The 14,926-nt window shown below is 34.9% G+C and overlaps 1 protein-coding gene across 3 annotated transcripts in view; it reads left to right on the forward strand.

The window, feature by feature from the left end:
* LOC132311676 (protein ILITYHIA) overlaps positions 1-13,337 on the forward strand; it is a 64,927-nt gene extending 51,590 nt beyond the window's left edge. For all 3 annotated transcript variants that reach the window (XM_059809708.1, XM_059809709.1, XM_059809710.1), the window contains 18 exons: positions 473-579; positions 684-735; positions 837-943; positions 1,041-1,100; positions 1,193-1,307; positions 1,532-1,642; positions 1,745-1,882; positions 1,956-2,078; positions 2,208-2,279; positions 5,565-5,677; positions 6,661-6,819; positions 7,567-7,663; positions 7,745-7,927; positions 8,268-8,462; positions 8,537-8,716; positions 8,812-8,944; positions 9,134-9,212; positions 12,941-13,337. In XM_059809708.1, the coding sequence (XP_059665691.1) occupies positions 473-579; positions 684-735; positions 837-943; positions 1,041-1,100; positions 1,193-1,307; positions 1,532-1,642; positions 1,745-1,882; positions 1,956-2,078; positions 2,208-2,279; positions 5,565-5,677; positions 6,661-6,819; positions 7,567-7,663; positions 7,745-7,927; positions 8,268-8,462; positions 8,537-8,716; positions 8,812-8,944; positions 9,134-9,212; positions 12,941-12,983 (2,067 nt within the window). In that variant the 3' untranslated portion in view covers positions 12,984-13,337. The remainder of the gene's footprint in view (positions 1-472; positions 580-683; positions 736-836; positions 944-1,040; positions 1,101-1,192; positions 1,308-1,531; positions 1,643-1,744; positions 1,883-1,955; positions 2,079-2,207; positions 2,280-5,564; positions 5,678-6,660; positions 6,820-7,566; positions 7,664-7,744; positions 7,928-8,267; positions 8,463-8,536; positions 8,717-8,811; positions 8,945-9,133; positions 9,213-12,940) is intronic.
* The last annotated feature ends 1,589 nt before the right edge of the window (positions 13,338-14,926 follow it).

Below are 14,926 nucleotides of genomic sequence, written 5' to 3' on the forward strand. Positions count from 1 at the left end.
TTTAATTATTAGATTTCATGTTCTATTCCATGCCTCTACATTTCGTTGTTGATAATTCTAATGGGTTACTTCGGAGAGAAAAATCATTGGTTTGAGGCTAGGTAATATCCTCTGATGCATTAGTTATATGCAGTTTTTCTTTTTGTCATTGCTTGGTCCAATGGTAATATCTTGCGCTGACAAGTGTATGGAAACTGGTTCAAGTTTGACCTAAGCCACTTTGAGAAAAGATGATGCAGAAGGTTATGTTTGTCTTGTTATCTTCTTGTTAGTCTTGGGTTGGTTATGTTTTTCATTTCATTTTTGTTTTGTTTTGTTTTTGTTTTTTCTTTTCTTTTTTCGTCCCCATGGAGAAAGGTTAGCCGTTGTTGGCTCAGAGAAGCTTCTGGACTAGGATGTTTCCCTTCTACAATTTTTTCATCAGTATTATTGTTTTCAAATTTTTTTACTCAAATATCCTCTTGACTGACAGGGAGTATGCATTGGTCTGAGTGAAGTGATGGCCAGTGCTGGTAAGAGTCAGCTATTGAGTTTTATGGACGAGCTTATCCCTACTATCCGGACTGCCCTTTGTGATAGGTTTGTCCATTATTTGCTGTGTCTGCAAATACAAATAATTCTACTATATAGACTTTAATATTTCTTTTTATGGCTTTGTTTCATGGGATTCTGTTTTTTAACAGCACGCCTGAAGTTCGTGAGTCTGCAGGTTTAGCATTCAGCACACTTTACAAGGTGCTCTTTTCTAGCGTCTTGTAAGCTTGTTTTCATATTGTGACTTATCTCTAACATTGTGAACTGTAAGCATAAATGAACATTAAATTGTCATATTATAGAGTGCTGGAATGCAAGCAGTTGATGAAATTGTCCCTACTCTTCTACATGCTTTGGAAGATGATTTAACCTCAGAAACTGCTCTTGATGGCCTCAAACAAATCTTAAGGTACGATATTTCTATGTCTTGCAAAAAACTACCAGCTTGTTAGATGTTTTTCAACTCTGTCCTGACGAATGCGTAATTCTTTATTCCTTAAATTTAGTGTCAGGACTACTGCTGTTTTGCCTCATATTTTGCCCAAGCTGGTCCATCTACCCCTTTCGTACGTATATATATCCCTTTTCTTATTATCTCTTAGTGCAATTTGAGTTATTGCCTCTCTAGTGAAACCTTTGGATAATGCCTTGCCTTCAGTGCCTTCAATGCACATGCTCTGGGAGCTCTAGCAGAAGTTGCTGGACCTGGTCTTGACTTCCACCTTTGTACTGTTCTTCCTGCGTTACTCTCTGGAATGGGTGATGATGACATGGTATGCTACTTGCTGCATGTTATTTTTGTATTTTTTTTATGCCTCTTGCTTCTTTTGGCTTGCAAGTGAACTTATATGTGTATGTGTGTGTGTGTAATTTTTTTTTCTAGGTCCTCTACTTAATTTTTTCCTTTCTTTGATTTTGGATTTTACCTTATTACTTCATAAAATTTCTTTCTGTATGTTAATTATTCTCAATCATTTGCTGCTGGTTGAAAAATTAGGCTATTCAAAATTTGGCGAAGAAGGCTGCAGAAACTGTTGTCTTGGTTATTGATGAGGAAGGCATTGAATCATTAATATCAGAGCTTCTTAAAGGTGTTAATGATAACCAGGTAAATTTTTGGTTGATTATTTACCATCTATTGCCTCTCTCTCTCCCTCTCTCTCTCTCCCGTTCTCTCTCTCTCTCTCTCAGTTGACCTTTTTGGTTCCAGGCTATAATTAGAAGAAGTTCTTCATATTTGATGGGATACTTCTTCAAAAACAGCAAATTGTATTTGGTTGATGAAGCTCCAAACATGATATCTACACTGATTATTTTGCTTAGCGATTCGGATTCTGCTACAGTTGCGGTAATATCCTATGGGTAACACATGGTTGCATTCCCTCCACTTTGCATGTTGTATCTTATCATATTTGTCACAGGTTGCCTGGGAAGCTTTGTCTAGGGTGATTAGTTCAATTCCCAAGGAAGTTCTACCTTCATATATAAAGTTAGTTCGTGATGCTGTATCAACATCCAGAGATAAAGAGCGTAGGAAAAAGAAGGTAAATGGGTGCCTTCTTTGCAATTTAGATGATGATAACATATGAATGGTATTGTGGATCATGATAATCAAATTGGTTATAACTTTATGTGGAATCTCATTCATTTAAACACATTTTATGAACTTGCAGGGAGGGCCAGTTGTAATACCTGGGTTCTGTCTTCCTAAAGCTCTTCAGCCATTGCTTCCTATCTTCCTCCAGGTATTCCAACTTTTACATTCTTGCAACTGCATAATTATGGTATACAATATTGATAGCTGTTATGGTGAATATTAACCTATTTCTTGATGCATCATATTTTTATTTCATTGCTTTTGGATGAAAAAGTTTACTTCTTTTAATCCAATAGATGGAAAAAAGAATGTCTTACAGTTTGTCAAACAAAATTGTAAATAGTGATACATGGTTTGCAATATGGACCTATGTTGTGGAAGTATTTCAGAATAAAAAGCAGTGTAGCAACTAGTTTCCTTAACGATAAACATAGTTAGCTTACTTTATAGAATCTAAACCCAAAAAATAATAAAGATGGATTTTGTAAGTGATCAAAGTAACTCTTAAGGCATAAGAGTCCTCATACGTCCACTTATAAGTGCTCGACCTATAACTTGATACCATCAATCGTCATGCATAAGAGGGGTAACAGCCGTTTTTAGGATGATAAACGTGGTACAAGATCACCAGTTAACTTATTGTTCTCACATATTTGAAAGTAGAATTTCTAGTTCGACCAAAAGTTTTTTGTATTCTCCCTAGAGTCAACCTACTTTTGTTGTTATATGTTTTATGTCTGCTGCTTATATTTTTGTGTTGCTGTTTCTGGACTTTTGATATTGTTCATTCATTTTGTTGTGTGGTTTCATCATACGACTTTGGCCCCCATAAACACCCTCTTACGCTTTTTATGGAGCTAGGGACAAATAACTTTCTTTGGTCAGACGGATTTAATATATGTAAATATCTAACTCATACCATTTTGTTTCGTTTTTTGTTCTGTTTATAGTTGCTAAGGACAATTACCTTTGACCTGGTCAAACTCTTTGACTCTGTACATATTTAACTCATATCATTATGATGATGTGGATGAGTCATTAATTTTCCATAGCCCATTGGAATGTAAATAAAAAAAAGAAAATGATTTTTTTTTTTTCTTTGTTCCAGTTTATTTAGCTGCCATATATGTACTGGTTCAAGAGGTATTCTATTTGTTGTCACAACCTTATGTATGTATTGCTATAATGCTTTACATGCAGGTGGCTAGGTATTTTGCTGCTTCCACAAAGGATACTAATTTTACCCCAATACATAGCGAAATAAATGTTTGTTTTGGCAAATTGCTTCTGACATTTGAAATTTAGTTTCCTATATGTTTCCTTTTGCTCTTTCTGATTACAGGCAATAAATTCAATGCAAGCTTAAGAATTGGTTTTGATTTCTAAGTTTGTTTTGATATCTTGAATGCAATCATGGAAATTGGGTTTACCTAAGTTTTTTTGGAAGGAGCATAATATATGGAGGCACGGGTTTTATAGTGATAGCTTCTGTAAATTTGCCTCTGTTCTTTTATGGCACATGGATTTCATTGTGTTTGTATACATATCTAATTATCTATATTATATGTAGATTTTATCCTTTAGAGGGCTATGAACTATTTGTGAAACTGTCATCAAATCCTGTGGTTGTTGTCATTTGTATGATACACAATGTTCGTTAGATTGTTACAAATGAGCATACCCCAACGATCTTGGGGATTGTCAGCCAGTATAATATTTTATTTGTATAAGGACTTCTGTTATTATGCTTATATACAAGAATTTTTGTCATCATTTGCTTTGGGTTGATTCCACTGTCTGTTGTTTGGAAACCTGTAATTAAAGATTTGTTTGTGCTAATAGAATTCAAATTACAACAATGATCTTTTAGTTTAGTAACTCTTTCCTTTATTTGATGCTTTAATTTTTAAACAGATGTGTTGCAGTTAAGGCACATGCACTAATCTTAGTAGTATCAAGTAATGGCTATTAAGGGTTGTAATGGCCGTTACATAATCACTAAGATGGGTAGCCTTCCTTTTATGCCTATTATACTGGTTTTTAATATGATTCATGGTTGTGAAATCCAGTTTCGTCGCTGAGTTTATAAAGGCCAAATGTTATTATGATTTTTAAATTTTTTTTTTTTTTTTACAAGTAAAGATATCATAAAAAGCGCTCAAATTAACATGTCTCCTAAATCTGCTGACTTAACTTTTATGTTCATACATACGAGATCTAGCTTAGATATTTAATCAAAGCTTCTTATATTATATTCAACTGGGAAGTTCTATTTTTCAAAATTTTTAATTATTTGTTTATTTATTTTTTATTTTTAGGTTTTGTTTGACATTAGACTAGATAAATTGTTATTGGGTTGGTTTTTTTTTTTTTTTTGTGTGTGTGTGTGTGTGTTTGTTTGTTTTTTTGACAAGTATAGATTGTATAAAATTAATAGTTACTTTTGTTTTCAGTTGGTTGGACCCACTTTGATCATTTGTATATGTGATGTTTAGATTATAATGTTGTTTAAATATGTTTTATTGAGTCAAGAAGTTCTTTTCATATTTTAGTGTTTTTTTGGTCTATTGCTAAGAGTGATACAAAATCCAATGTAAATTTCGTTTCCCATGTTAAATCATCTTTAAAAAGCTCAACAAAATTCATTAGTAATTTGATATAGATCCAATATTGGCATTCTGGGTTTTTTACGTGTGTATCAGAATTTCTTAATGAGAGTTTGTTGAAGATGATTTAAATTAATGGCTCCGCTGGCAATGTCCTTTTTGTAATCTCAATAACATCCTCCCTCCTTTACGCTGCAACTGTTACTGTAATAGCTGCCTTCACTACTTAGACCCTTCTTCCAGTTGTTGATTGCTTCCATTAAAATTTTGTACAAAATGTAATAATGGGAATCTGTATTGTTGTTTTAACTTCTGTATAAGTGCATCTATGGGAATCTTTCTTTTTTATTTTATTTTGTTATCATTATTTTTTTACACTAGTAACCTATGTTAGGATTTGTTTTGGTTTGTGTTCCTCCCTGTCCATGGAAGCATTAATTTTTTCCTTAATTTGATTTGTTAGATTCAGATAAATGAAAAAAGCACCAAAAAGAAAAAAATATAAATAAATAAATAAAAATAACAATTTCAATTGCCCAGACTACTATTTTTAAGTTTTCCAAGGTGAGCTATCCTGGCTACTAGTAACTTGGAATGGCCGGAAACTCCATAGCTGGGGATATTCTTCCTGCCTATGCTTAATTTATTTGCTGCTTTGAAGAATTTAAAACCTCCTCATATGAAATTTTTTGTCCTTCATTATATCGTAGAGAAATGATATTGAATTATTTAGAAGCATTGTTATGGCCTCTGTTCTATTTGAGGCATTACCTACATCACTTCAGCAACGGAGTTCAGATTCTGATTTTTCTTTTTCACACCTCTAGGGTCTGATAAGTGGGTCAGCAGAACTAAGAGAGCAGGCAGCTCAGGGTCTTGGGGAGTTGATTGAAGTTACAAGCGAACAAACGCTAAAGGAGTTTGTTATCCCAATTACAGGGTATGTACCATGAATCATTAGTTGTTCGTTAGATGCTTAGAAAGTTGAAGCGTAAAAGGGTGAGTTTTAATTTCAGTATTAAGAATCATTGTTTAATTCATTTATGTTCTGATCTTATTGATTAGATGTGCTGCCTCTGGTAGTTATTACTTTTCTTTACTGCCCAACCAGTTAAACTGCACTTTTGCTTTTCCTTCCATCCCATATATATCTATACTGGCCTGGCAAAATAGTAGGGCCTTTTTTGCCCTTTCCCTTTTGGGATCTGGGACATGATATTTGTTTAAATTTTCATAATCAATTTTATAAGAATAAAACTATCAGCTTTCATATTTTTACTTTTAATGGTAGTAAAACCCCTTGCCATCTTCAGTATGATCATCAATCTTCACTAACATAGTATGTCACACTAAATAATGGCTATGGGATGCAGTAAACTGGCACAGCGAGGCTAGCATTGTGCTATGATCCGACGACATTGAACAATTTTCAAGATTGATAATTATATAATTGTACAAGGCCCAAAACCAGTTGACCGTAAAACATAAATTCCTTTTCAGACATTTTGTTAAATTATTTTTAAATTTTATAATTCCAGATAGGAGTGTAAATATAGTCTGTGACCGGTGTCTGGAATTATCCTCTAATTTTTCCTTTGTGGCTTCAAATGCTGTAAGATATTCTGTCAACCCATAGTCACTGAAGATTGCTGCAATCAGAATAATACTATTCACTAAACAACCAGTGGTTTTTTTGTGCGAATCCAATTAGTAGTGTCCAACAAGGACTCTTGTCAGTATTAGATAAGAATAGAATCTCTCTCCTCTTAGGGTGTTTATCTCAATGATTGCCGCATTAGTCGGTAACAAAAAACAATCGGCCAGTTTATATATTTTCCTTCACTATATTCTCTTTAAATGTTGGAATGTGTTTTTTAAACTTTTCCATTGTAACTTTTGTCATTATGTGCTGCGTGCTTTCAGGCCTCTGATTCGAATTATAGGTGATCGGTTCCCTTGGCAAGTGAAGAGTGCCATTCTGTCAACTTTGTGCATCATAATAAGAAAGGGCGGTATAGCCCTTAAACCTTTTCTCCCACAGCTTCAAACAACGTTTATCAAGTGCCTACAGGATAACACAAGGTTTGTTCAGAATATCATTGTTTATGTTTTTTTTGTTCCCCAATTATATGTAGGGCTGCAAATGAACTGAGACGACAGCCAACCTGAGCTTCAGTCTGTTTAGGCTTGGTTCGTTCATTTGTGGATTCAGCTCGGGCTTGGCCCGAGATGGTGACAAGCTCAAAAAGCTGAACTCGGGCTCAGCTCATCATTACTAAGTTTGGGTTCAGTTTTGCTCAGCTACATTTATTAAAAGCAACCAACCTCGATATCATATTCATGTTTGGGCTCCGTTCGAGCTCGTCCGCAAGATTAACTTTAGCTTGTTCATGAACTTATCGCGTTTGTGCTCGTGCTTGAGATTACTTTGGCTCCTTCATGAACATACACGTCCTACACAAGCCCCGTGTTCACAAGCCTACATTATATTTATGACCGTGTTCACTTGCTCATGTTCAATGAACACATACACGAGCCAAACCTAACTATGTTCAGGATCGGTTCCTTTTTCTAAATCAGCTGAAAAATCAAGTTTGAGCTTTGGCCGTTTACTTAATGAATGAGTTCGGACCGAGCTTTACACAGTGTCAATCCTGAGCTGTTTCATTTGCAACCCTAATTATACGAAGTATTGACATCTTCAAACATTGTAGTTCTTATATGAATCTTATAGTACTCTTAAAAACTTTTGTTGTTGTCATGTAATATTAATATCATATAGCTTGCATGCTCCTAATCTCATGCTTATGTGAGAGCCCATTAATACAGGACTGTGCGTTCAAGCGCTGCCCTCGCACTTGGGAAGCTTAGTGCACTCAGTACTAGAGTTGATCCTTTAGTTGGCGATCTTCTAACCAGTTTGCAGGTGATGCTTGTTATTTTGTTTTCTGGTTGCCATTTGATTGTTAATAAAATAATGTAACACTTCTAAATAATGATTTTTTAGGCATCGGATGGTGGTGTCCGGGAGGCCATTTTGACTGCTTTAAAAGGTGTCCTCAAGCATGCTGGGAAGAGTGTGAGTGCTGCTGTTAGAACCCGAGTCTATGCTCTCCTCAAGGAGTTTATTTATGATGATGATGACCAAATACGAAGTTCTGCCGCAAGCATGTTGGGCATTATATCGCAGGTTGGTGTAGATATACAATTGATCTCCCTTCATTTTCCTCAAGTATGTTTGTATGTAATATCTAGTTTAACAATAAGTGCTGAGAACTTCGTCAAATTATTCGACTTCGGTAAAGTTATAAACTCTAGAGATCTGAAGTGTGTTGTATTCTCAACTGTTGCTAGTGAATTAGTTGTTAACAGAAAGGCTTGTTGTTTAGATTATTAGATTTATCTCATTTGTACGACATGTTGCTTTCAGTTTATATCTGAGATTGATTTCCTGTTTGCTTCTCTCTTCAATTAGAGTTGTGATTTGGCATTAATTTTACCAACCTAATTTTCCAACAATAATATTGCAGTACATGGAAGATGGTCAGCTTTCTGACCTGCTAGAGGAACTCTTGAATTCGGCCTCATCTCCTAGCTGGCACACTAGGCATGGCTCAGTACTTGCAATCTCATTCATACTAAGGCAAAATACTTCCTCGAGTCGCATGTCTCCAATGTTCCCAAATATTGCAGACTGCCTTAAACATACGTTAGAAGATGAGAAGGTAATATATTCCTCGAGGTTTACGTTTCACTGTTCTACTTTGGACTGATTTCTGACACATTCTTTCTCTTATAGTTTCCCATTCGTGAAACATCAACAAAGGCATTGGGAAGGCTTCTACTTCATCTAACTCAGAGTGATCCTTTAAACACTACTTCACACCTAGAAATTCTTGCATCCATGGTGTCAGCTATGCAGGATGACTCCAGTGAAGTCAGAAGAAGGGCATTGTCAGCATTGAAAACTGTTGCAAAAGTATATATTCGACCATTAGCACCTTTGTATTTTTCGAATCTCAATTCTCATTAAAGGTTTTCAAGGTAACTAAAATGGTGAAAAAATGTTGGCAGGCTAATCCTATGGCCATTGCAATCCATGCTACAGTATTCGGCCCTGCACTTGCTGAATGTTTAAAGGATGGAAATACCCCTGTGAGACTAGCTGCAGAAAGATGTGCCCTGCACACCTTCCAATTGACAAAGGGTACTTGATTTCAAAGCCGCAATTTTCCTTTGTCACCTCTCCTTTATTTCATCGTCCACATTAATCTACATGTGTTATTTGGAATTCTAATGATATTTATTTAGTTATTAATAATATTATTTTGTGGTCCTTTGAGTTAAAAACTTGGGGATAATCGACAATTTAAATGTTTCTGTTATTGCTTTAAAGGTAGTGAAAATGTTCTAGCTGCACAAAAGTTCATCACAGGGCTGGATGCTAGACGAATTTCAAAATTTCCTGAACAAAGGTTTGTCATCAAGCATTTCTTTATCCTCAGTTTTGCTGGTTCATTCTTATGCTTTTTGATATTTTATTGTTTCTACTATAACTGTCAACAATATATAATGCAAGACAGATCATATACAGCATGTTCCAATCAATAGAGAAATTTTACATATCACTCTTATCTCTTTTTGTATATGCAATACATTCAGTTCAAACGATGCATACCCGTTTTGATTGTTACTTCCAAATTGTTAAGAATGGTCAGTGTTAAAATCTTTATTTGAAAGTTATATATATATATATATATATATATATATATATATAAAGTCGATTAGAACTGAAGGAAAATTTTCCAGACTCATTTATTTTGGATATGATAATAAGAACTATTAGGCCCCATTTGGCAGGTGGATAAAAAAGTCAAACAGGATGAGATACTATATGGCAGGTCAAATGTTCCAATAAAATCATGAGTTAACAAGATATCCTAATTCAGCATGTGGGACAGATCTGAATGAGAAGCCCATATATTCTGTTATTTTACTCATATCTAGATCCTGCATTTTAGACACAGGGCAAAGAGGAGGCCCGGATATAACCCCTTCTTTTTCAGAATTATCCGTCTTAGACATGTATATTCCAAAAGTAAATCATTTCTTTTCCCAAAATAACTTTATCACTCATGATGCCAAATAAGTGATAAAAGACCTCAAATGGACTTTACCAAGGGCTTTCAACTGGTAAATTTTGTTCAAAAAATAAAGTTCATGTCACAAGAAATAGATTCCTAATTTAATATAACAAGGTGTATGCATTGACACACATAACATGGGTCAATGATCATTCTAAGCATATGCCTCACATTGCATAATGAACTTAACAATGAAATCAACCATAACCATTTGTTATAATTGTGCAACAATAAAACACGCTAATCATGTACTCCCTTTGTCCCAAAATTCTTGGGGTGTTTGGGGAATCCAACTTTTTATGGTAGTGGGGTTTTAATATTTTTTTTATTGTGTTGATAAGAGTGAATTTTCAAATTTATCCTTATTAAAAGACGAGAGTATGTCGTAATCAGTGCACTAGTCAACGTCAAAAGGATAGTTTGGGAATGATATTTAAAAAAAGTACATCCAATTTTGAAACGGGACATGTATTTTAGGACAGTCCCAAAATAGACAGATGGACAAGATTTTTGGGACGGAGGGAGTAATTTTAAAAGGTATTATATTATGATGAAAATCAAAAGTTGAGCACGGGACACATTTAATGTAAGTAGTCACACAAGCTCGTGAATTCTGTCAGACATACGTAAGATTACACAATGTGATCCATCAAATATGACCACAGTAAACAGATTCATGTTCATATAAAAACAAAGAATGACATGAATGATTGATGGGTTAAGTGCAGAAAACTCCCTTGTCAAAATTACTAAATAAAGTGCAAAAAACACCCCTTGATATTCAATATAGTGCATATCACATCCCTGTAGTCCGAAAACACCCTCCTAGCCTGAAAAATGCAACTAAGGGCTTGTTATTGTGTCGTTAATGGATGTGTAAAATGACAAAAATGCCCTAATGCTTTAATAAAAATGAAAAATAAAAAATTGGAAAATGACATGACAAAAGAGGAACGTCTATGAACCTTATTAAAAAATATATATATATATATATATAATGGCTATGAACCTTAAAATGTTGTCATCCACAAATCAATCCGACCGACGGCTTCAATTTGATCTCCCCATATGGGCTTGATGAGTCCGTCATCAAGAAGTGTGTTGACTGGAATCTCCTTTTATTCCAGTGATGGCTGCCAGAATACGGTCAAATCTCGACGACGTGATCGCCGATGGTGCCATTCTTGAGTCGTTGACTGAAGCTCGGTTGGAATGTGACACCACAGACTTGATGAATTTATTTCCAAACCAATCTGAGGATCAACGGGAGTGAATTCTTGTTGAAGAGATCATACTTGTTTGGGATCGAACGGAATTTAGGATTGGGGAGGTTAGTGTTGGAGTCGGCAACGGTGTTGCCGTGGGGTACCTGCCGGGAGGTAGCTTCTGAAGCAAAAGGCCATCGTCTCAGTGCTAGGCAAATTGCCGATATAATTTTTGAGTTTGGAAACACTTAACTTTTATGTTATCAATTTCAGTTTTATAGGTGCATGTAAATATTGCATTTACATTCAGATCCAACTACAATTGTCCTGCAACAATACATTAAGGTACATGTTTCACTGAGATTGGAAGAATGAAATCATTTTGCTGATAGCATAGGAAGCACAATTCACTCATGAAAATCAATTTGCCGATTGCATATATATGTCATATGTGACTAAATTTACTCTTGAAGATTTAAAATTCAATTGTTTATGAAAATCCTGGAATCTTACTCTTCAATTTTCATTTTGGTCAAATGCTCATACCAGTCATTGTTCAGTTCAGTGATGAAACTAGAAAAGAGAAACTGATGTGAGAGAGAGAAACTTGTGTGTGAGAGAAAGCAGTTTTAGAGAGAGAAAGAGAGCACAATTTAAGAGAGAAATAGTAAAGAGTGAGACGCACGCAAGTGATATATGTGTGTATAATTATGTGGGAGAAGCAGTTTTAACACATTGAATGGTGATTTTGAAACTATGGAGGAAATCTGTCACGTTATTGGCGCATAATCCTTTTAACGGCTATATTCTAACTGCACATTGACGGAGGGGGCTAAGTCATATAATCCTTCTTGACAGGTATCACTCTCACGCTCAGAGCATGCTCCCGCTCAGAGCGTGCTCTCGCTCTCATGCTCCACTCGCATTCTTGCTCAAATTCTCACTGCTTATGACTTAATTCTACCGCTCTCACGCTCCTGCTTTATGTGACTTAGGGAGGGGGTGCAATGTGTAATATATATATATATATATATATATATATATATACATAAAAAGTATAAAGATGTTTTTTTTCCAAGGTAAAGCAAACTCACACACGTCTCCACTGAGGCTCGAATCCAGGTACCTCCCTTTGGAAAGCTGGGCCTTGGTACCGTTGGGCCACTTGGTCCTTTGGTTAAAGTATAAGGATCTTGTATACCCATTTCGTACTACCTGGATGTTTCATGTGCTACACTGAATCCTGAAGGGATTTTTTTTGTTGCAGTTAACCCATTGATTGATTAAAAAATGAGGTGTGTTTTTTTTGAACATTGTGCCTTACTAAAAAGCATGAGCCTAAGGGTTTGCGTGAGCCTTGTGATGGACTGGCCTGTATGTGGTTGAAGGTGACGAGGGTGAGACCTTTTTTGGAGCCTAGGCGTGCCTTTAACAACTCAAGTAAATATTATTATATGGATGCTCCTGTTGTGATACTCAACTGTCACCTCCCAGGGAGTGCGGTGGCAATATTGATAGATAGGTATAGAAGTATCAATTCAGTTTATGATTAGCTAAAAGATGACAGATAGGATTGCTTGGCCTTTTTTGTTGCATTAAATTCTCATTGATGGTGCAAGACAATATCTTTGGTCCCAAGTGTATGCTTGTTCTTTGGACCGAATTCAAAATTCTGATATATTTGGTTTTAACAATTTTTTCTTTCGACTACAAGGAGCTTTTGAGATATTGGGGTGCACAGTTTGTTTTCTTAAATCTTGCTTTTGTGTTCATTTGTATCAATATATTTGCATTGCTTTGTGAGTGCTTCCATTTGCTAGTTGCTTAGGCCATTTGTTTGATTTGTGGATGCAGTGATGACAGTGAAGACAATGAAGATGACTTGGCAAGTGGCTGATAAATTGGCGATTCTGTTATCCATGTCCAAATTTTTGATCTGCCCGGATGGAACCTGCACAAGGTATTTAAGTGATCAAGACTGCCCCCAAATTCTTTTTTGGTACAGGGGAGATGCGTATGTACACAAAGGAAGAGGACCGTACACAATTTGCCACAAATGTAAATGTGATTTTGAAAAAGAAATCATTTAACATCCGAGGAACAAATAGCCTCCAACTTTTGTATAATTTTTTTGGCGAATGCTGAGGGATATTTGGGAGCTGATTTACGAAAGCTGTATAAATTTGTAGTATATTTGTTAAAAAGTAAACAAATTTTCGGTTGCTTTTGTCTAATGTATATAATTTTATCAGGATGTTCCTTGTGAGAACTTGACTATGTTTTCTCTTCCAATTAAAATGGAAATGATGATGATAGAAAAGGAGATGAGCTATCTTTGTTGCGCATTCTCTCTACCAGTTGTCATCATAAATGAAAACCCTAATTTTTTGTCATTCGATAACGTGAGTATTTTTTTTTTTGACACCCATTAATTTATGAAGTTCAGTTGACTCAATTCAGAAATCAGCCTCTAGATCTCTCGGCTAAATCATGTGATATGTCATTTGATATAGTTATCCTGAAATAACAGATTTTGGTGAGTTTTGGAGACTAAGAAACGCAACTCTCTCTTGCCGTTGGCTCGAAGGTCACTCAGGTTTGGGTTCCTAAACAAGGAGGGCCCATAGGTAATGATAATTAGACTAATGGATCAATGCATTGTGTCCATTTATTTCTTTTCTTTTTATTTTTTATTTTTTCAGTTAATTCGGGGTGTTTGGGTTGGCACGAACTTTTAAGGTCCCTTAACAACGCGACTAATCCACTTCGGACCCGGATATGGTCCAGCTGTTTGTTCATTAGATTTTGGAACTTAGCAAGTCTAAGATTTGGGGTTTAAATCCTGTTAAAGTTTCTTTGTGGCTATACAATAATGAGTCTGCAATAGCTTTCAAAAGACTCCTGATAATTACCTATATGCATTATTTGCACAAAAGATATATATATATATATATATAATTCTCTTTTTCTTAATTACAAAGAATGTGAGCCTTTTTTTATTTTTTTTTTCCCACTAGATGAATGTGAGTTTATTTTTTATTTATCTATATGTAAAACATGCACACACACAAACACATATATGCATACAAAACTATCCAAATATGCTTGTGTATATAAATATATATATATGTATAGACATTATATCATAATCATATGTAGCACCATCTCGGCGTCTTCTATACATTAAATATACTCATTTTTTTTGACTGTACAAGACATTTTCACCAGACGGTAGACTCCAAGAGGTTGGTTAACTTGGCTTGGCCGTTAAAACTGCGCTAGTGATGATAAGCTACAAGTCACATCCACTGGTTTATATCATTAATTTCACTTTGTACATGTTTGGTGATACCATGATAAATGTTGCTAAAAATTACATTCACATTTTTAAAATATAATATATAATTATGTAATTTTTGTTTCCTAATTAAATTTCAACATTTTTTTAAAATAATAAAATCTCTCTGTATTATGAAATTTATGAATATAACCTCCTTGTACTAATTAAACAATTTAAACCTCATGAAACTCCTTAACATTTAAAAAAATCGTCGAGTTACACTTTACTTGTTAGTTTGCCACACTAATGGAAAAGGAACACTGCTTACTCTCCATATGACTAAAATATCTCTGTATATATCTTTTCCGCTTTTAAATAAAAAATAAAATTAATTTTATCATTTTACAATCTTAACGGAACAAGATAAAATAATCACTTTTTATTAGCACTGAAAATTACTAGATACTGCCAAGTTTTATATAATTATTTGTTGAATGAACCCTCCGGCCTCTCCCGGTCCATCTCTCAATTTGTCAACCTTCTCGGCCGTAAAAGTAAAA

Source organism: Cornus florida, unplaced genomic scaffold (assembly GCF_030987335.1).
Source record: "Cornus florida cultivar Cherokee Brave unplaced genomic scaffold, ASM3098733v1 CherokeeBrave_3.0.0_Hap2_Chr06, whole genome shotgun sequence".
NCBI lineage: Eukaryota > Viridiplantae > Streptophyta > Magnoliopsida > Cornales > Cornaceae > Cornus > Cornus florida.